Genomic DNA, 20,759 nt, shown 5'->3' with positions numbered 1-20,759 from the left:
GACTTGCTGCCCATATTAGAGGCTCTGGGTTTATATTTGGATTCAAGAACTTAGGGATCGGCATCGAGGTTTCCAAGTCCAACCCTCCTTGGGGCCAACCTGTATCTGCACATTTCTCGTGGCCCTTGGCGTAACACTTAGAACGCCTGGAGCTGGCCCCATGTTGGAGATTGAGTGCCTCCGAGGCTCACTATGTTATGGTCCAACATCTCACACCTGACGTAGTGGTCTCCTTTGTCGTACGGGGTAAAGATGACTAGGCTAACCCCGTGCTTGTGGTGCCAATGATGATGAAATAGAGACAGGCAAAGAGCAGGCGAGGAAACCACTATCATTGATCCTAGCCGCTTCATCGCAAACCAGATTTGTCTATATAATCCTCGTCCCCAGGCCCGATTCGAGACCCGCGTTTCCTTTCCCCTGCTATCGGTCTTCATACTCAGCCCAGTGATTTACATACCCTTACTCTGGAATATATAGCAGCTGGTTGGCCAGCCACGGTTGTTGTATACCCTCACGTCTCCATATACACTCCAAAGTCCAGCAGCATCACATAGACACATCCCACCACCATGCATGCCATCCTCAGCATCATAACCCTCCCCCTTCTCAGCGTCCTGTCCCAAGCCGCCCCCACAAGCAACGCCGGCCCCAAAGTCGGCCTCGCCGTCTCCGACAAGGACCTCCAGGATCTCCGGGACCTCGTGAGCGGCCAAACGCGCGTGAGCTGGTACTACACCTGGGACCTCAAAGAGAGCCCCCGTGATCCAGGCCGCGAACCCGCACGCCGAGTTCCTGCCCCAGATCGGCCCGCACGACCTGGAGCAGAAAGACTCGACAAGCCGGTCCTGGCGACCGACCCGGCCAAGAAGCTCCGCAGCCTGCCGAAGAGCGGCTCGAAGCGGCTGCTCTGCTTCAACGAGCCCAACATCCAGGTCGCCGACGGCGGCACCTGGATGGCGCCCGACGTCGTGGCCAAGTACTACAAGCACGTCATCATGCCCCTCCAAAAAGAAGGCTGGCAAATCAGCCACCCCGTCGTCTCAGCCGGCCAGCCGGGCCTCGACTGGCTAGGCCAGTTCCTGACAGCCTGCAAGCAACTAAACGGCGGCGCCGACTGCCCCGCCGACTTCGTCTCGGTGCACTGGTACGGCCCCGCCGCCGGCCTCGAGGACTGGACCGACAAGCTGCACGGCTTCTACCAGCAGCAGACCTCCTTCGGCGGCGGCGACCGCCTCAAGTTCTGGTTCACCGAGCTCGGCGACCCCGAGGCCGGCCAGCAGGGCAGGGGCACCGACGCCGACAACCAGAAGCTGCTCGAGACAGCCCGCACCGTGTTCAGCGGCAAGCCCTACGTCGAGGCGTATGCTTGGTGAGTTGATCCCCCATAGTTATAATAGCAACTGCTACCACCAGGAGATTATGCTGACGCGACATTCGAATAGGTTTGGTGCCACCCGGCGGAGTAAGGCAAACGGCTACACAGGCCCCGGCGTTTCTCTGTTTGAAAACAATGGTAAACTGACCACCCTCGGTAACATGTTGAAGTCTGGCTGAAGGGATCTCTCATTTTTACCTTTTGTGTTTTATTTCTTACTTTTCTTTTCTCTTCAATGTTAGCGACGGCGTCCTCCCTTGGCTTGAATGGCGTATGATAGAAGAACAGGAAAAGCGGGTGTCATTTTCATTATTGTCTTGCTTATAGCTATGTCAACCACAGCTATGCTTCTTCTATCCTGCAAGCCTGTCTCCGTTGATGATATTTTCGTCTTAAGCCACTACTCGCTCTGCCAAGCCCCTCCGCATCGTCTCGAGCACCAGCGGGCCACCACCGGGGCCACTGGCATCGAGACTCAGAGTAACCCTTTCCCGGTCGGCGATGACCCTGACCGTCTCACCAAGATTCCTGAGATCGATCTCGCAAGGCTCTCCGCCTGGGCCGTCTACCGGTGTAAGAGCACCGCTACCGCCCGCTTCACCTGGCACCGACTTGACCTCCCTGATGTCGATCGTGGGGTATGGTAGCCATCCCTCACGTTGCGGGATCAGGAGCAATGGGATATCTGCTTCGGTGGAATCTGCACTGCTGAGCTCGTCCTCATTAGTGGGCGCCGGGATGACGAAATGTCCCTTGCGACGGCCGCCAACGAGCCAAGCATCGCCTGGTGCCAAGACCTCGTAGCTGAATTCCATATCTGACATGTTCGTCATTGGAGTAGCAATGTCCCAGATTCGTGTCCACTTCAGATGTAGGGTAGCCGGGACCAGCTGGTTGGTCACGACAGCCGCAATCTCTGACCTTGGTCCTTGGCGGAGCTCTGGTGCGGTATCGTTCGGCTGCAGGGTAATGTCTGCCGTATGCACAATTGTGACCGGCGGAATATCCACGGGAATCAGAATCGATCGATGTTCTGCCGGGATTTCTTGGGGAAGAGCCAGTGAAGGGTGTGCCGACTGCCACTCGTTGAGGCACCTCGCCAGAGTCCCGAGAGATCCTTCCCCTCGGGGTCTTTTCCTAAGCCCGTAAAGGATCTTACCCAATTGATGTCACGGAGGAAGTCTGTGGGAATAGACCCAGTGAGTGTAGCCCGCTCTAGAGTCTGAGCGTCCAGTGCATTTCGCACACGTGGCGTGACAGTGTCGCAAAGAAGGAGACTGTAAGGCTCTGAAGGAGAATTCGCCAGGGATCTGGTGATCGACTCCCTTACAACATTGACGATCTCGTCGTGGATGACGCTGTACTCAAGCTTCAAGTACAGTGTCTTTGCCGTCTTGTTCGTTATTTTTACGCCCGTCTTCCGGGTTACCTTGTAGAGTAGACTGGCGGGTTGTTTTGGGAAAACCATTACTGCTTCGTCCAGCGGCAACCCGAAGTGGGACTCGAAGATATCGGAATTGACGAGCTCGCTCTTGAACAGCCTCAACGGGCTGTGGCTGGCGGTCGACACTGTGAAGCGAGAGAATAGGGCTTTGTGCTTGAAAACGTCTTGAACGTTGACGCCCAGAGCCAATGAGATGGGAATACTAGGTGTTACTGAAAACAGGTAGGTCCCGTGCTCGGTGGTGTAAGTGACCTCGATCCTGACGGACACGTTCATAACCTCTTGTTCCACAGTAAACGGAAACCGGATCTTGAATGAGGCATGTTTCGGTAGCGCATCAAACTTGAATAACCCGGCCTCGGGTTTCTGGGCGAACTTGTACTCCGTATCGTCCGTCCTTTGTATGCATTTTCCCTCGGCAGTCAGAAGGCGCAGACCACTCGTTGCAGCTTTGACGCGAACTTCGGCTTTGATAAGCTCGTTCCAGCCCGAATCAAACTCGACATCAACTCTGTTATTGCGATCCAGCTGTACGGTGCTGGCTGCGGAAAGGCGTGCATCGAGTGTATTAGACCGATGGTAAATTGTGATCTTAGGTGATCTCAAAAAGCCACCGCTCGTCAGGGGCTGGCTGATGTCTCGCTCGTAGTGAAGGCATAGTTTGCTGGCGATGAAGTCGACCTTATCAACTTCGTATGTGCCAGGAATCACGACCTGATACCTAATAAGTGATACTGTCTCTGCTCAGTGCGATATGTAAAGCTTACCTTGCTATCAAGCTTGAGCTTGTTCCGCCCTGGTTTGATAACGACAGGGTCAGCCAGCTCCAGCCAGATCTCCCTCTGTGTGCCGCCCACATGGCCAATCATTCGCATCTTGGCCTTGTCGATCGGCATCTCATCTACTAGCAGACTAGTAGCTTTGAGGAGGACAGAGAAGCTGTCTCGGCCATCGTGATACTCAGGTGTTGAATCAATCTCAATGTCATAGAAGAAGTTCGCAAGCGGTACGCGGGCCTCGTTGGTTATGCCTTTCGTTTCGGTTAGAAGCTGACTAACAAAACCCTTGATGGCATCATTGTCGGGGTAGTTCGCCGTTTTCTCTTCTTCTTTTCTTCCCTTCTTTCCAATTCGGAATACGGACCGTTGGCGCTTCCTCTCTTTCTCAGCTGAAGCTGCTTTGGACAGAAGCTTCAACACGACTTTGACATACTCGTCTTTCCTCTGCAACTGCTTCAGGCAATCCGAGTACATCACGAGCATTGACAACTCGAGAAGACTCCAACCGCTCTCTCCAAAGAAGGGAGTGGTCCTATAGAAGAACGCCGCCGCCGCTGCATACTCGCCCATGTGGTACTTCAGCACAGCCAGATCGGCCATACTGGCCTGAACCGAGTGTGTGTGGTTGGACACGGTGTAATGCCGCAACGCCTTGTCCGTTAGAGACTCATAAAGCCGGTAGAAATCGTCACTGTTATCCAAAGCCGCCCGCAAAAGCTTGCTCTCGATACCGGCAAGCGATATCACTGCTTCTGTCGCGGCTTTCTGATCTTCTGGTACAGATGGCGAATCATCATCAAGATTAATTTCGACCATGTCTACTAGCGAAGACTGTCCGACGACAGGCACATATGCCCAGCCATCACTCCATGCTCTCTTCTTTCCACACTCCTCCAAGATGTTTCGAGACAGGATATGAAGTTCGGCTCTCCTAGCAGCCAGCTCTTCCAGCCCTACTTTCAAGAAGGCGTTGTGTTTCGCTGTTTCGTGGTCCGTCTGGGCCTTGCCTGCTCCTGGCCCAGGGAAAAAGGCCGGGCTCGGGGGCGGGCGTCCTCCGGCAGCACCACTAGTACTTATCCTCAAAGACGATTCCCGGGCTGGGTGCATCATCGTCTTTGATTCTGGTATAGTTGCCTTTGCTCAGGGCCGTCAGGCGTAGCCAAGGTCGAGGGAGGAATTGGGAGTGCCTTGGTGGATGTCTGCGCAAGCACCTGCTGTGCAATAGAGAAGGCATATGAGGCGACAAGATTATCGATTACTTCCGTTGTCGCGGTATCTATAGATGACGCTTCCTGGGAACCTTCTTCAGGTATGCTGTCTTTTGTCTCTTTTGTCAAAGCTGCTAACACGTCGCTTCGCATAACCTGCGATACAGAGGGGATGAACTCCAGCGTCCGCCTGCATATCTCTGCCAGCATGGATAGGTTTTCGCTTTCGTTTTCGGTGTGTTTGGGCGGCAGTGCTCGCGGCGCCACGCCTTGAATGACCGAGTCTTGTTGCTCCTTGAGCTTCGCTAGCAGCTCCTCTCTCGTAGACCACGCATTGCCGAGACGCAGCAGAAGGGCAATCTGTCGCGCAAAGATGTAGCATCTAAAGTCAAACACTGACACGTTGTTTTCAAGAATGAGATCGCGATAGGGCTTCTTGGATGCGTTGATCGGGGATCTCGTCGAAGGTGTCGTCTCCGTGGCCGGCTTTGGCCCCTGCGGATTGCATATCCACAACCTCGTCATCCTCTTGTTGGGCTTGAGCGATGATCTTTTGAGCTTTAAGTGCACTCTGTTTGAGCTCGTCGGTAAAACTCAGCAACGCGCTAGCTGTCGTACCTAGGTTGCCCCCAGTTCTTTGGTCCTTGATAATCATGTCAAGCCCGACACTCAACTCATCATATCCAACTAGAGCATCCTCGACCAAGCCTACGCTCTCAAATCCTCGAGCTAGTCCTTCTTTAAGGATGAAGAAAGTGCAAAAGTTCCAGCCGGGCAAGCTCCGCTGATTGTCTTTTTCCTTGATATCGTCTTCATATTGAGTGACACGCATATCGAAGCTCGACAGAATCAGGCTTCGCATCTTCACCATAAGATCTTCCCAGGCGGCCTCGTTGTCTTCGGCAGTCTCCTTGTATCCGCTCGGCACGGCAGGCACGACACGCGGCAAGCTGTCGTAGGGGACATCGTTGATTCCAATGCGAATCTGGGCAATGTGGTCGACAGCACCCTTGCTGCCCGAATTGAAGTCGCTTCGTAGCTTTTCCAAGAGAGTGCTAGAGCCTGGCCTCCATTTAGAGACCGCAGATGGCTTCTCGATCGTTCCCCGCTTCGCCCTTTCCGGTGACAGGAGGTTGAGTTGCGGCCACAGTGTTCGGTATGACGACATGAAGGACAAGCCATTCGAAGGCGTCATGATTCTCGGCCGTATTTGTCTTCTTGGCGCTCGTCCCGGGTGTATGCGTCTTGATCCATTCCCGGACTTCTTGGCGCACTTTGTTTTTGTAGGCATCGTTGTCATCGCAGCGTACGATCAGGACCTTGAGATAGGGGGTTCGTCGCAGCCCGGGAATCTGATGTCGGCGAGCAGGCTTGTTAGTCCGGTGGCCGGCCGTCTTCTCGAGCGAGGCGTCTATTGACGGGAGAGCCCCTCCGTTGCCAATCTGCGTCTGGAAGCCATCGTCGCGGGCAGCAGCGCTCTCCGAACGCGAGCGGGTCGGGAAAAAGGGGTCGGGGAGAAGAGAGGACGCGGGTCGACCGAGCCTTCGGGCGCAAGCTCGACGTGCAGAGTATCGATGGAGCGAAGCGGTCCGGCATGGGATTGCCAGTGCAGGTTGCGTAGTGGGAGTCGGGGGATCAAGCCGGGTGCCAGCAGCTTGTAGACGCCATGGGGGTCAAAGTACTCGACTGTCGCGTGCTTTAGTATAGATGCGCCAGGTTGGACGTGGACGTGATGCAGAGGGCATACCGGTTACTTTGGACGTAGAATAGGGCTGTTCCATGGTGAACAGCGTTACATATGGATCATGACTTCATTATTAGACTGGATGATAGGCAATGGTCTACGACGTGTAGATAGCTTCGTAGCGGCAAGCGGGAAATCAATCGGTCTTGCTACGTTGCGTGCTCGAATGAAGGGTCGGGCGGCGGGCCTTTGATCTCATGGATCCCTGTGCTCGGTGGCTAGGCCGGTACCTTCGTTAGGTACCAAAGCTTAGACAGCTCGATGCCCAGCTGCATGGTCAGAGCCACCCGATTTAACACTTTAGAGGCAGGCGGTGAAGCGCCACGCCTGTAATCGATTGGTTTCAAGCGAGTCATCTTCGGGCCTGTCGCCATTGAGTTAATGATTGATCGATGGCGGGGTCCCGGCAAAATCAGAAGGAAGCTCCCCTGCTAAAGGTGGGATACTGGCAACGGCTAACAGATAGGTAAATATATTTTTAGAGATAGTTGGGCATAAAAAAAGCGCTGTTATTCATTCATCCTTTTCTTCGCTTTTTGCTCATTTCCGCTGGGTGACAGTAAATTTGTAACAGACCAGAGAGAAAAGTGAAAATGGCTTCTTTACAAGCTATCCGTTACACGCGGGGCTCCCTGCAAGTCCTGGACCAGCTCCGTCTCCCGCACGAGCACCACTATGACCCGGTGACCACATCCGAGGAGGGCTTCGACTGCATCCGCTCGATGCGCGTGCGCGGCGCCCCGCCATCGCCATCGTCGCCGCCCTGGCGCACGCCGTCGAGCTGCAGAACGGCGCGGCGGGCGCCTCCTCGTCGGCCGAGGAAACCATTGCCTACATCGACTCGAGGCTGGACTACCTGTACGAGTCGCGGCCCACGGCCGTGGACCTGGGCAACGCCATCACGCACCTGAAGAAGGTCGTGCGGGGCGTCAACGTCGCCAGCCTGGACCAGGACGCCGCGCGGTCCGCCATCGTGAACGCGTACATCGAGGCCGCCGAGGAGATCTTCCGGAAGGACACCGAGACCAACCTGAAGATCGGCTCGCACGGCGCCGAGTGGCTCCTCGAGAACGCGCCGATCAAGTCGGCCGAGGACAAGGTCGCGGTCCTCACGCACTGCAACACGGGCTCCCTGGCCACGTCCGGGCACGGCACTGCTCTCGGCGTAGTCCGGTCGCTCCACTCGCAGGGCTCTCTGTCCCATGCCTTCTGCACCGAGACCCGGCCCTACAACCAAGGCAGCCGGCTGACTGCCTTCGAGCTGTCGTTCGAGAAGATCCCCTCCACCCTGGTCACGGACTCGATGGCCGGTGCGCTCTTCGCCACTCGAAAGCAGAGCGACTCCATCGCAGCCGTCATCGTTGGCGCCGATCGTGTGGTCCGCAACGGCGACACGGCCAACAAGATCGGCACCTACGCCCTGGCCGTGTTGGCCCAGCACCATGGCATCAAGTTCATGGTCGCTGCGCCTACGACTTCCATCGACTTGGTTACCGACAGCGGTACCGGCATCAAGATCGAGGAGCGCAAGCCGGAGGAGCTGACCCAGATCAGCGGTGCCGTTGTGGGTGCTGACGGCAAGGTGGACGCCAGCAAGTCGGTCAGAGTGGCCACGGCTGATCAGACCATTGGTGTCTGGAACCCGGCATTCGATGTGACTCCTGCCGAGCTGATCGATGCCATCGTCACCGAGCGTGGTGTCGTGACAAAGGGTGCCGATGGTCGATTCAACCTCAAGGGGATCATGCCCGAGAGATGGGCCGAGGTTGTTGGGAACTAAGAAACGGAGGACAATTTGGGCTACGGGGACACATAAAAGGGCCAGCATTCTGGCTGGGCAGGGGTAGGGGAATTCAGGACTGCATAGCGCGGGTTATTGACATTGAATTAGTGGTTCATGGGTATATACCGAGTATACAAATGTACAAAGACTCTCAATCTGTGTTGAGCCATGATCCGAGGTTTCAGTTGTCCAAAACGTGAAGCACAAGCTTCTTGTAGTCCTCGACAGCCTGTTCCAGCTCCTTCACCTTAATCGCCTCATCGGGGCCATGAGCTACCAAGATCGAGCCGGGTCCGTAGAGGTACCGGGTATGATCTCCTTCAAGTTCGGGACGTCCGTGCCGTAGTTGACGGTGATGTTCTCAAAGCCGGGGACCTCGCAGTCGCAGTCGACAGCACCGTACGGCTTGTGGCACGTCATCTCGAAAGCCTCCTCGTCGACGCTCTTCAAGGTCTTCCAGAGCCGCTCCTTGACGATCATGCCGCCTCCGTCCTCTCCGTCTTGGGGTCCGATGGCCACGCGCAGGGCGATCTTGGCCTGCGCCTTCTCGGGGATCACATTGGCGGCGACGCCGCCCTCGATGTGGCCGATGTTGACGGTGGTGTTGCCGAAGCGCTCGGAGCTGCCGAGGTCCGTGTCCAGGACCTTGACGAGGCCGCGCATGAGCACCTCGGTGGCGCTCTTGCCGAGCCACGGGTAGCCGCTGTGGCCGGCGTGGCCGTGGGCGACAATGTCGCAGCCCAGGAAGCCCCTTGTGGCCGCACGCCAGCTTGCCCTCGGTCGGCTCGCCGAAGATGGCGGCCTCAAAGCGGGCGGCGGCTCCAGCTCGTCGAGCGTCGCGCTGAAGTACCGCATGCCGTCGCCGCCCACCTCCTCGCCCACCACGTACAGCAGCATCACGTCCTCGCCCTTCACCTTCTCGGCCTCCAGCAGCTCGAGCACCGCAATGACCTGCGCCGCGACCGCGGCCTTGGCATCGACGCTACCGCGCCCGCTTATCACCGTGTTGGAATTCGGGTCGGCATCGGACGAGGAGTACGGGATGAAAGGCGGGACGGTGTCGATGTGGCTGGACACCAGCAGCTTGGGCTTGGGGCTGCGGGTCTTGCCCGGCCAGGCCAGCACATTGAAGCGAGGCTTCGAGGCATCGGCATCGGCTGACGGCGTGGAGGAGGAAGAGTTGAAGGACGGGGGGATGAACTCGAGCTGAGCTTGGAAGTTGCGCTCCGTCAGGTAGTCGACCAGGAAAGTGCCGACAGCATTCTCGTCGCCGCTCACCGAGGAGATCTCGACAAGCTCCTTGTGGAGGGACAGGAGGGCATCGCGGTAGCTTGCGCCCCTTAGCTTCCGAAGAGATGTGGGCAGGTTGATTGTCGGCGGGCAAACCGTCGCTCAATGGCTTCTGCAGCGAGCTGGCGAAGGCTGCGGAGCCCCCAAGCAGATATGCGGAGAGGAGCGGTAGCTTCATGGCGAAGGATTGACAAAAGAGTACGCCCAGCAGGCCGTCAATTGGGGTTTACGAATACCAATTAGTCTCACCCGGGCCAGAATAACGCAATTGGCACCTGGAATGGGCTCTGCTGTCGCTTTTGTGCTCAGGCTTTGCAATACTTGAGAGTATTGAGTCTGGGATGAAGACGTGCATGTTGACCTAGCTCTTGAAGAATAACGCGGGCGGCGGCCGCTTAGTGGGCCCTCTTTAGGTCGGTGGCCCCCCGAAGCGATCCACTGTAGCGCTGCGACAACCGGCTGGTCTTATCTCACCCCTTGTTTGGTTTGCCAAATACCGTACGTAATGTAGCTACAGGTAGGGCAATTAGCGACGGGATGGCTGGCAGTGATTGCGTAGTAGTACTCTCAGGTCTTGTATATCCATTAATTGATATAAGCCCCTACATGCGAACTGCCGATGCTAGCTAGCTTCAAGTGAGCATAAGTCAGATATTCTCCGATCTACAAGGGTCGTACAAGTTCGAAAGAGCACCGGCAAATAGCCAGCCAGTATGAGGCCTCTGTGGGATGAATGCCATAATCATCGCGACTCAGAATGGAATCGACCGAAAAAGCGTCGCAACTGAAGCGAAATCTGCTTCGTTCCCTTTTTCGTGGACTCGTGCCGATCAACAACACCGTCCCAATCACGACCAGAATCACCAGAGTTCTTCACGTCCGACTCAACCGGCCTGGCGACCCCCCATAGTTGCGACAGGTTCTCCATTCGTAGCCTTCTTCTCCGGGACGACCTCTTCATTCGGGAGGAGTTCCTTCGCCCCTTCTTCAACCGGAATCAGTGCGCTCGTGACTTTTCCATCCGGTCCACCGCTAACTTGCCCTATACTGAGCCCACCCTGGCACTCTTCGGTTACCTTCTTGTGAACAAAGGCGGCTTTGGGCATCACGGTGTCCCCGCCAAGGACCTGATACATCCACCAGCCTGATAGCGACTGCATGGTGTCACGATCAGTCGTTGCCGAATTTGTGTTCCCTTGCGGTGATGCCACTGCTGCAGCACTTCCCATTGCTGCAGATGGGCGAAGAGTGGTGTTTTGAAACCCTCGCGCGTCCGTGACGGCAATACCGACAGATCCCGCCACCAATTGGGTCTCGACTTGTTTATTGTTGCCTAGCACGGTGACGGGCACCGACACCCAACCGGCAGGCATTTCTGCCACCTTGATATCGTGGTAGTACACATCATCCAGTTCACTGGAAAGCGACTTGGGCAGCGTGCTATGGACCGTTTTCAGGTTGTTGATATGATTTTCATATCCGGGCATGTCGCGAACCATAAGCTTGCCGTCCTCCTATCGACTTTCGGCGTTAGCATTACTTTCGAGCACGAGATAAAGTCACATATCTCAACAGGGAATGTAAGTAACTCAGAAACCAAGAGAAACAGGCACTTGTTTTGTGGAAAGGATTGAACACATAATTAGAGATAGGTTGAACGTCGGAATAGAGAGGGAGGTTTGTCCCCAAATCCACTTACATCCCAAAAGCAGAAGGCCATCATCCATCCCGTCAAGGTGTCGTCTCCGCTCCCGCTGTCATACCGAACGATGCGATTCCAGAAGTCAATAATGACCGGATCATCTGCCGGGCCTTCAAACGTCGCGATCATGTACCTGAGCACGGGTCGAAGCAACTTATACCACCGCGCCGGCTGCTCCCCGTACTCCTTGAGCTTCTCGAGGCGCCCGAGGATGTCTTCGTAGTCCGACTTCGCCCAGGAACGTCACCGAAGGGATCCCGTAAGTGGTGGCATCAAACATGTACAGAAAGTACTTCTGCAAGGTGCCCATCATCAAGATGGCCGCCACCGTCTCGTCAGTGAGCGTGGTCGTCGTGAACGACGGCAAGACCCAGGCCCGGAGCTTGGGGTCCAATGTTCTGCTCAATGAGCTTCGTCATGTTGCGGCACATCGACCCGAAATCGACCTGGTCGTTGAACTCTTGTTCCAACAGGAGAGCCCGTTTCCCTTCAAAGGAAACGAACTTGTCGCGCAGTCTCTCGGAGTTTGCATTGACATAGAAGCTGAACTGGGTCAATATGGCAAACCAAACGTCATCGGGTCTGATTACAAGGTTGTGATGGTATGAGTAGGCCTTCCAAGCAGAGTCTACAAACCCGTTGGTGGAAGGTGTGACATGACCATGAGCCAGAATCTCATCGGGTAAGGAGGTCTGAACGATGGGGCCCATCTCGGACACCTTCCCTAGGTGCTGCTCTCTCCAAGAGCGTTCGAGACCCGATACGGGACCCGCCAGCCCCTCTCGCGCCATGCTTTGCTACTTTGATGGTGACAGGCATGCTGTCAAGCTGAAGGAGAGATATGGGTAGCGGTGGCAATGATTGTGTGTCAGAGGATGAACGACCTGTCATCCAAGTGGGAACATATTATCTTTGAGCGTCTTTTCCGTGGTGTGTAGGTGAGTTGAAGATCAATCTGAATGGTTTATTGACTAGAGAAAGGAAGCCATGCGGGGAAGCACATATGAAGGATTGTCGCCAGGCAACCATATTTCGTGCAGCAGATTAGCAAACACCATTGGGTCCTTAGCCGAGCCGAACCGCATATGAATTATGCAGTTGGTTCTGTAATCAAGGCGCAGAACATCCCTTCCTCCTTAATGTACGCAGAGTTTGATGAAACGATTGCTTACTGTATAGACCACTAGGGGCTTCTACAATGAGTCTCTGCCCCCTGCCTGAGTAGAATAACAGTCCCTTCTCCCATGTTACTGTAAGCGACCCCGAGTCCTCTCATAATCCTCCACCATAGCCCTCCGCCGCTCCTCACTCCGCGGCACAAATCCCACCTCGAACTCCTCAGACCCCAGGACGAGCCCCCATGAAACCCGCTCTCCACGCTCAGATCCAGGGGCCCCTCCCGTGGCGGCCGGAGCTCAAACCCCCAGACCAGCTTGGCCGCCACCATCATGACGCTGCTAACGGCGAACAGATCCCCGGGCACTGCCGCCGGCCGCTGCCGAACGCGTAGTTGGGCTTGCGGCCCTCGGCGCGGCACCGGGCTTCGGCGCTGGGCTTGACGCCGTAGATATTGCTCAGATAGCGCTCGGGGTCGAAGGTGTCGGGATCGTGGTAGAGCTCCGGGTCTCGTTCGATGGCCCACGTGTTATGTAGGACTACGGTCCTTTGGGCAGATGGTACCCGCCAACGGTGTCGTCTGCGTCGAGGACGTGCGGGAGGTTGTTGGGGGCGGGCGATCTCCAGCGAAGAATCTGTGACGGAAGGTGAGTTGAGATTACTGTGTCACTGTATCATCGTCGGGGGAAAGAAGAAAATCCAACGGGGCTCACTTCTGAATAACAAGCTCGAAGATATGGCAGCTTATTAATATCCTTAGGCTGCGGGGGTCCGTTGTCCGCCCCGCAGACGCTTTCGATCTCGGCCTGTGCCTTCTTCATGATCTCCGGCCGCGCCGCCAGGATTTTCACAAACGTCAGCGCCGTCGAGTAGGTGGTATCTACCGCGGCATCCAGCAGACCGCCCCCGAGATACGCCAGTTGGCAATCGTCGAACTCGGCCTTGCCGCTTTCCTCCTGCGCTCGCAGTATCCTCGCCATTAGAGACTCGTACCTGAGCGGCGCTTCTTTCGACGATAGCGAGGCTGCTTTCCTCTGTCTACGCTCCTCCTTCGCAGACTCCAGCATCATGCCATAGAACCCTTGCTGGTTCCTGCGCAAGTCCCGCGCCGTGCGCTTCCACTTGGCCAGGAACGCCGGCACCCACTTGAGGACCGGGAACATCTCGACCGGGGGTGCCACCCCGGGCGTCAGGAGCGTCAACCAGTTGTCCTGGTTGCCGTAGAACAGGTCGACGAGCGCGGCCTCCTTCTGCTCGCCGCGGTGGCCGCAGATGGCGAGCAGCGGGGTCGCCAAGGCCCAGTTTCGGAAGTGGTCGGCGAACCGGCCCGGGTCCGCGGCGAGCCGGTACGCGAGATGGGCCGCCATGGCCTCGAGGACGGGCAGCACCTGCTCGACGCCCGTGGGGCCGAGGAGGTGCCGGACCACGGCGGTGCGCCACTGCTTGAGGTAGCCCTCGTAGGGGGAGGAAGAGGATGTGCTGGGCGCCGAAGACGATGTGGTTCCGGACGATGTAGTCGTTGGGCCGGCCCGAGTAGATCGAGCCCCGCTTGTCCAGCAGGTCGCGGACCAGGCGGGCGCTGTTCAGCACGACGAGGTTGCCGGGGCCGGTTTTAAGGCCAATGATGTCTCCGTACTTGGCTCGCCATTCCGCGAATTTGAGAAATGGCTTAGGCGTCGCGAAGTGGTGGACGTTGCCAATGAAAGGAAGAGCGGGAGGTCCTGGCGGGTAGTTTCGAGGCCGTAAGGATTTCAAGGAGAAGCGCACAAGGGTAACGAGCGATGCCACAAGGATGCTGAGGCAGGCCCAAGAAAGATACTCAAAAGTTACCTCCATCGTCAAGAATCGCGTATCTCATAGCCTGCCAAACCCAAGTAACTTGGAAGATGATTTGCAAGTGAAGAAATCCACACATTCGGCGTTGGGTACTTATACAGTCAAACGACTGGTTGAGTCCTGAGACATGCAATGCGACCCATTGACGTCCCCATTTCCCACCAGTAAGATACAAGCCGAGTTGGAGTTGGAGGTCCTTTCACCGTGATAGGAAACCATCGCCATAACGTCTGTCTCATACGTATACGGATTGTGCTGTTCGGGTTAGCCCACACTCGCAAAGTACTACCCGAGAAATCCCAAATACTTAAGTCATCGATTTATCACGTTCTTTATCCGCAGAAAAGGGGCAAATGTGACGGCCAGGTGTTCGTTCGAGTTTGACGACCTACACAAACATTTCGGTCTGAGTAGCAAATCGCAGCATAACCCTTTTGCTAGTTGCATCGTACCAGCCATGACAGCCGATATTCGTTGCACACCCAAATTGCTATTGCCTTGGCCTCGAGACTAAGTAGTGAAACGCACAGGTCAGAGCTCTATATGGCTAGGTCCCGAAAGGGAGACCAGTCCAGACCTTGAACTGATTTTGAGCAATAGGGAGTGCATAGTATCCACCAAAAGAACCTTGCCCGCCAGACGCTCCGCCTCCCGAGAACCCAATACCGCCCGGTCCTTTTCCGTATCCGGCTTGGCCACTTCCGGTTCCGGTACCGCTACCCCCATCGCTTCCCGTGGAACTCGTTTCTAAGGCCGGCGGCGACGAAATTGCGGGCCCGTACGTAGACCCTGGCTTCTTGTATCCCATGGTCGTTCTTCTGGAGCCGAGCACGTTGCTTGTAGGGTAATGAGGCTGGTTGGCGTCGAGGCCTGGGTACAATGTGCCTTCCATCACTGTGAGATCCGGGTTCATGTTTGCCTGGTTGAAGATGAAGCCCCAGCTTTGGGTTCGGAGCAGTCAGTCAGCATGGCCAAAAGAGAAAGGAGGCTGGCAAAGAAGCAGACTTACCGGTCACTCGTCGGGCCTTGTTCAGTACCGAGCGTTGGCGGACGACCTACGCGAGAAGTAACGACACCGATATATATTGGATGGCCGTGCACCAGTTGGAACAAGACACGGTCGGGGCCAGGCGATCGGTTTACATTGCTGGTGTCGCTGGGGTCCGGGAAGGGGTAGTAGCCGCCCATGATCAAGGGCCACTGGTATATCCAGCTAGTCCTATGTTCAAATGGCTCATTCAATGCTGCGTGCTGAGGAGCCCACATTCCGTAGCCTATGCGGACCATTGGCGTTGGGTATCGAATTGCGTAGTACTGAGGGAAGCTTTCTCCATTATAGTGCACCTGGAAATCGCGTACATTGTCTGGGTTTTGTTCCATGTGCATCATCCTGATGGCGCCGTTTCTGAAGCTTATATAAATTTCTTCGTCGGTGTAGGATACAGGATCTTGCCCACCACCAGGGCTCTCGCCTTCGTTGACCGCGGGCGTGGTCATGATACGGGGCGGTACCTTGTTGTGTGTGCCAGCAAATATGTCGCAGTTGTACCAGTCTGGCTGAGTTGTGTCTGCGTCTGGATCTCGGAACCGTCCGGTAACTTGGGGTTGTACGGCCAGATATCATCGAATTCCTTTATGGACGGAGAAAAAGGGCGATTGACGAGACCAGGCGAGCTGCTGTTGCTGAAGGCGTCGGTAGGAAGGGATGAAGCTTGGTCGACGACATGGGTTGTTGTTTCCAGGCTGGCTGAAGATCCGACGGGCAGGCTGGCGCAGAAAGACGCCAGTAAGGTGATGAACAACACCAACAGCTTGAAAAGAAAAATCAGTCCCCGATCACTCCATCGTATCGTCAGAGCAACGTTACCATCATGATGCCTTCGATCCCCCAGGCTGTGCCCCTCGTAGGCGGTTGGGTGGTTTCTGCTGGTTGACTGAGGTCGTGTCGATGGTCGACGGAGCAGGGATACGCAGCAATTGGGAAAATGCAATGCAAGCTCGATGATTGAGGGAAACGCAAACCCCTTGAGAAGATCCTCAGCCGGATTATAAAGGTTGCATAATGATTGTGCGTTGAATTTAAGCAAGACACTGCTCATTGAAGTGGCGGGAGATGAATTACGATGATAATTGAAAGGCGCTATATGTTACCTCGGATGACAAGATCTTTAACGTTGTGTGGAGTGAGTGAATGTAGTACATGCTGTCATACTGACATGGTCCGTCGAGGGACTACTTAAAGCTCTCGGAAGATTGCATTCAATGGAAACAGGGCATGGATAGAAATATCGCCAAGGGTCAAATAAAGGGAGTCGTGGTGGAACGGCAGGCATGCACCAGCACGCCTAGTATAACGAATCTTTTATCTCACGCCAGACTATGTACAGAAGCAAAATAACAGATGGATATCTTATTGTAAAAGAGTAAAAGGAAAATTGTTCTTTCAAAAGCACCTTGCGCCAAGCTGATCAGAAACCTCAGAAAACTGTGCGGTCTGGATGATAGACACGCACTCAAATGGCCTGCCCAGTGGGCAAGGCGCAAAACACCGACGAAGCGTCCACATCAAATAGCCGTGGGAGTAATGGTTGAGGGCGTTGCAGTCTCCCGAAGCTTCTGTGGCTCGCTTGCTGGTGTTGAGAAGTAATCAACTGCACCATCTCCGGCTTCATCTTCTTCGTAGATTTCCTCAACACTTTCGCCTGGTATGCTGATAATAGGGCTGAACTGCTCTACCTCCTCGATGCTTTCTTCATCCATCTCCCGGTGCTCCCCATCTCCCTTGCTTTGCAAGTCGGCCTCTACATCGGCCTCTTCATCCTCCTCTTGTATGGCCATCTCTCCACTGCGTCGTCCGAGGCCATTAGCGCTAGCATTGCGACTGTGGCTCGTCTCTCGGCTGCGACTTCCACCACTTTGGTTACCGAGAGAGAGCATCGGCCCCTTGAAGATGTTCTTCTTTCTTTTCGCGAATAGTATGTTCTGGCCCGCGAAAGGGTTCGGGCTCCCAAGTGGCTGGTTTTGGTTGCCAGACGGCATACCCTCATTAAAGTTGAGAGACAGAGCAGGACCCTGACTAACCGGATATTTGATGGAAAAGCTGAACCGGTTGGTGTAGCAGGCAAGACTTTGACTGAATGATGCGGCGACCGTCCAGTTGCTAGCGGAGTCTTCGTGGTCGACATGGACGCAGTAGAAGAAGTCGAGCTGGCTTTCGAGTGAGTATGCTGGTGACGGGGCATGGTATGTATGGAGCTCAGTGAGGACGAAGTGGACTTTCGGCCGCGAAGACCGCCTGAGGGCCGGCGTACTGTGCGAGGTGTAACGGGACCGGGAGATAGCGAGTGTCGCTTGTACGAGGATGCCGAAGACGGCATACGTGGCCTCATTTGCCCCGAGTTCGTGTGGGTGTGAGATAACGAAGTGGGCGTAGTGACATTGCCGCCGCCACCCCGAATGTTACCAGTGCCCCCTCTCGTCACATGGCCATTGGTTTGTGCTGTTTCGGTTGCGGTCTCAGCTTGGCCGTTCCCAGAGGTGGTGTGTTTACTAGTATGGGGTCGCGGGCTGACATCTTTAGGGTTCTTGTTGCCGTTTTTCCCGTTCAGGTTCGGAGTTGACTGGCTTGGCCGTTTGCTGGGCGTATGACGTCGAGTGGTGTCCACAATCCAGTGCTTCCATGTCTTCCAGTGCTGTATGATTGCTTGCGACGGCTTCTTACGCATTTTCTGTTGAGGCTCTTGCTGCGACTTGTCATTGTTGTTTTCGTGGTTAACCCCAAGCACGTCCGGAGTGGTTACCAGGTGCAGAGTCGAGCCTCTAGATCTTGCACTGCGGATAATTCCCTCCTTTGGTGGCGGAACTGGTCGGCGCTGTAACGAGGTACTGGTTGACCGGATAGAGTCCTTCTCCAAAGGCGGCGGGGGCACATCGCTATCAGGGCTGAAGTTGCCTTTGGCATACACCTCCGGGAGGTTAGGGAGCTCTGTGATGTTGAGATCGGTGTAATGGGCACTTCTCCTCTCTGCTCGCCCCCCGACCTCGTGGTAGTGGGGGCTCCCCAAGTTTGAAGACACCATCTTCGTCCATGATTGGCGCCATGCGCTCGAGCTTGCTTGATGCCGCCGAGAACCGGCGCGAGTTCCTGTTTTCAGCCTCCTTCTCCTTACGTCTTCTCTCTCTTCTCTTGGCCTTCCGCTCCTCCTTCTCCAAAAGCAGAGTCCACCAGCCCGCTAACGCGTCGCATCTTTGTGACAGTACGCTTTCAATGACTTGGTCTATATCAACTCCGGCGCCTCTCATTCGGTGGAGACAATCCTTCTCCAAGTTCGTAGTGAAGGGGGCAGGCTGGTGTAGCTTCAGAATGGCTTGTTGCTGTGGCGCATGCTCCAACAAAAACGGATGTTGCAGAATGTCGGGAAGCGTCGGCCTAAGCAAGGGCCGTTTTGAGAGCAGGACTTTGATAAGTGACACCGCATCAGCAGACAAGTGATCGGGATACTTGGGCTCCTCTGTAAGAATCTGTCTCCTTGTTACATTGTCGTCGTCATCGTCGAAAGGCAGCTCGCCGCAGAGCAACGCGTACAAGATGACGCCCAAACTCCACACGTCGACCTTCTCGCCAGCATACTTTTCCCCCTTAAGCATTTCGGGGTGCCGAATAGCAAATCGTCCCGCAGAAGGTCTGCAGGTAATTCGATTTGCCTTCATACTCGCGTGTAAAACCAAAGTCGACCAGTTTGACGTTCTCGTGCTTGTCCAATAGGATGTTCTCGAGCTTGAGGTCCCGGTGTACGCATGATTGCTGATGCACATAACATACCGCACCTACCAGCTGTGTAAACGTCTTCTGGACTTTCTCGACTGACAATGGGCCGTGCTTCAGGAGGTAATTGTACAATTCGTCGCCTATCGCACATTAGATCCGAGGCAGTTAAAATCACGCCAGCCGGTCTTACCTGGGCAATACTCCAACACCAACCAGACCAGGGATTCCGTGACTATCACCTCGTAAAGCCTTGCGATGTGTGGATGAACGAACTGCCGGTGATGGTGGATTTCGCGAGCCAAGTTCGAGTCATCCTTCTTGGCCGACTTGAGCACAACCTGATACAAACACCAGTCAGTAAGTATCACCGGATCCTGTTGATAGCGATAGCAAACATACCTTGGAGCCATTGGTGAGCTTGTGCGTCGCAAGGTAAACCTTGCCAAAGGAACCTTTTCCTATCAGTTTCCCGAGTCCGTAGTTGCCCACGTTTTTCAAATCGGCATTGGAGAATTCGCTGTCGGGCAAAATGTTAGCATACAAAATGTCAGTGCTAAGAGCGAGGAGGCTTACTCGAGAAGTTCCTGGTACGAGTTGGCAAGCTGGAGTTTGCATGAACGTTAGTTTTCCGTGGAAAATAGAAAAACAAGATTTGAGCTGCGGCCTAGACTGCGAAGCCAATTGCAGGCGGATCGTGAACTGACCTTGGCCTTTCGTCCCAGCGCCTCGGCCCGGGCTTTGCTTGTCTGCATGTCCTATTTTGCCTCAGCCACTGCGACCACTTCTTCCAGCCGCACCCAAGTTGCCACGAAGTTCAATCGAACGCAGCGAATAGCTTCGAATAGAAGATTTCGAGAATATTGAGGTGCCACGACTCTTTGCCTCGGCGTCCGCTTCGTGTCTGGCGACGGGTGTTCTCGAGGGACGTCCAGGTCGTGCAGGAGCTGCTGTGCCAGTTTTTCGAAACGGTTGATTCAGACCTTGCGATCTGTAGTGTTGTTATAGAGAGCGTATGGGGGTTTCCAACTCGGATGTGCCTGGTTGCTGCAACGGCCCCCTATTCCGTGTCGCAAAGCAGCTATGGCCTATGTCGTGCGCAGATTCGGACTCGTGTCGTCGCCCTGGTGATCGCGTTTGTAGGGAAAGCAGCTGCCAGATAGGGCCGGGCCACACAACTAATAACACTGGATGATATGATGCTCCAACCACTCTCGAATCATATGGTCGCTCAGCGGGAAACCGAAATTTTTCGGATATAGAGGATTCGAAGAGAAGCTTTGGAGCTTTCGGAAGGGAATCGGTGGGACACAAGGAATTGAGTAGGTAGACTCGACGCTCGCAGGCCTGCTATGGTGGAAATTGCAAGAATTAATGGTAGAAGACTAAAAACGACATGGTGATAGGAAAACGACAAGAGACGGATAGGGAGAAAAAGAAAACATGTCATACAGGACGTGACACCAAGACAAGTCCGAGTTCATAGCAATTGTTCCTTGGGAAAGACCAAATGGATCATGGTCCCACGAAATGCGACCAGAGCGGGAGGACGGACAGGGGTCAAGGGGCCGTGAAAGTAGGAGCCTGCACTGACTACGGACTGCATCAACCGGATATTGAAGGCGGGACAGTAGGGTACAGTGTGCGGCACACCGTACGTGCTTCGGCTTGTACCTAACAAACATCATCCAACAATCAATAATTATTGCACCTC

General features: G+C 55.1%; 9 protein-coding genes across 9 annotated transcripts; 1 reads left to right on the top strand and 8 right to left on the bottom strand.

Annotated features, from left to right (window-relative positions):
- Positions 1–452: 452 nt before the first annotated feature.
- PG997_003504 (uncharacterized protein) lies at positions 453–4,711 on the bottom strand (the record flags this gene model as incomplete). Its single annotated transcript, XM_066807819.1, has 6 exons — positions 453–467; positions 519–982; positions 1,214–1,351; positions 1,830–2,454; positions 2,538–3,536; positions 3,590–4,711. The coding sequence occupies 6 exons, from the start codon at positions 4,709–4,711 to the stop codon at positions 453–455; spliced, it is 3,363 nt and encodes a 1,120-aa protein (XP_066671437.1).
- A 507-nt stretch (positions 4,712–5,218) lies between these two features.
- PG997_003503 (tmem1 family protein) lies at positions 5,219–6,590 on the bottom strand (the record flags this gene model as incomplete). Its single annotated transcript, XM_066807818.1, has 4 exons — positions 5,219–5,848; positions 5,937–6,287; positions 6,347–6,495; positions 6,557–6,590. The coding sequence occupies 4 exons, from the start codon at positions 6,588–6,590 to the stop codon at positions 5,219–5,221; spliced, it is 1,164 nt and encodes a 387-aa protein (XP_066671436.1).
- Positions 6,591–7,146: 556 nt separating this feature from the next.
- PG997_003502 (methylthioribose-1-phosphate isomerase) lies at positions 7,147–8,333 on the top strand (the record flags this gene model as incomplete). The annotated part of the gene is made up of 2 exons (XM_066807817.1): positions 7,147–7,281; positions 7,335–8,333. The coding sequence occupies 2 exons, from the start codon at positions 7,147–7,149 to the stop codon at positions 8,331–8,333; spliced, it is 1,134 nt and encodes a 377-aa protein (XP_066671435.1).
- Positions 8,334–8,609: 276 nt separating this feature from the next.
- On the bottom strand, positions 8,610–9,981 carry PG997_003501 (uncharacterized protein; the record flags this gene model as incomplete). The annotated part of the gene is made up of 3 exons (XM_066807816.1): positions 8,610–9,666; positions 9,723–9,758; positions 9,902–9,981. 3 exons carry the CDS (start codon positions 9,979–9,981, stop codon positions 8,610–8,612), a joined length of 1,173 nt encoding a protein of 390 aa, XP_066671434.1.
- Positions 9,982–10,510: 529 nt separating this feature from the next.
- Positions 10,511–11,638, bottom strand: PG997_003500 (uncharacterized protein; the record flags this gene model as incomplete). The annotated part of the gene is given in 3 exon segments (XM_066807815.1): positions 10,511–11,140; positions 11,326–11,556; positions 11,576–11,638. 3 exon segments carry the CDS (start codon positions 11,636–11,638, stop codon positions 10,511–10,513), a joined length of 924 nt encoding a protein of 307 aa, XP_066671433.1.
- A 25-nt stretch (positions 11,639–11,663) lies between these two features.
- On the bottom strand, positions 11,664–12,038 carry PG997_003499 (uncharacterized protein; the record flags this gene model as incomplete). The annotated part of the gene is made up of 1 exon (XM_066807814.1): positions 11,664–12,038. One exon carries the CDS (start codon positions 12,036–12,038, stop codon positions 11,664–11,666), a length of 375 nt encoding a protein of 124 aa, XP_066671432.1.
- Positions 12,039–12,774: 736 nt separating this feature from the next.
- PG997_003498 (cytochrome P450) lies at positions 12,775–14,280 on the bottom strand (the record flags this gene model as incomplete). The annotated part of the gene is made up of 3 exons (XM_066807813.1): positions 12,775–13,079; positions 13,169–13,898; positions 13,954–14,280. The coding sequence occupies 3 exons, from the start codon at positions 14,278–14,280 to the stop codon at positions 12,775–12,777; spliced, it is 1,362 nt and encodes a 453-aa protein (XP_066671431.1).
- Positions 14,281–14,827: 547 nt separating this feature from the next.
- Positions 14,828–15,777, bottom strand: PG997_003497 (uncharacterized protein; the record flags this gene model as incomplete). The annotated part of the gene is made up of 2 exons (XM_066807812.1): positions 14,828–15,221; positions 15,290–15,777. The coding sequence occupies 2 exons, from the start codon at positions 15,775–15,777 to the stop codon at positions 14,828–14,830; spliced, it is 882 nt and encodes a 293-aa protein (XP_066671430.1).
- Positions 15,778–16,845: 1,068 nt separating this feature from the next.
- On the bottom strand, positions 16,846–19,800 carry PG997_003496 (uncharacterized protein; the record flags this gene model as incomplete). The annotated part of the gene is made up of 9 exons (XM_066807811.1): positions 16,846–17,487; positions 17,592–18,265; positions 18,321–18,964; positions 19,108–19,188; positions 19,239–19,280; positions 19,322–19,386; positions 19,448–19,565; positions 19,622–19,632; positions 19,753–19,800. 9 exons carry the CDS (start codon positions 19,798–19,800, stop codon positions 16,846–16,848), a joined length of 2,325 nt encoding a protein of 774 aa, XP_066671429.1.
- Positions 19,801–20,759: the final 959 nt, after the last annotated feature.

The sequence above is a fragment of the Apiospora hydei genome, assembly GCF_038363865.1.
Source record: "Apiospora hydei strain CBS 114990 chromosome Unknown utg000004l_segment0_segment0, whole genome shotgun sequence".
Lineage (NCBI taxonomy): Eukaryota > Fungi > Ascomycota > Sordariomycetes > Amphisphaeriales > Apiosporaceae > Apiospora > Apiospora hydei.
This window is presented reverse-complemented; position numbering and strand designations above follow the sequence as displayed.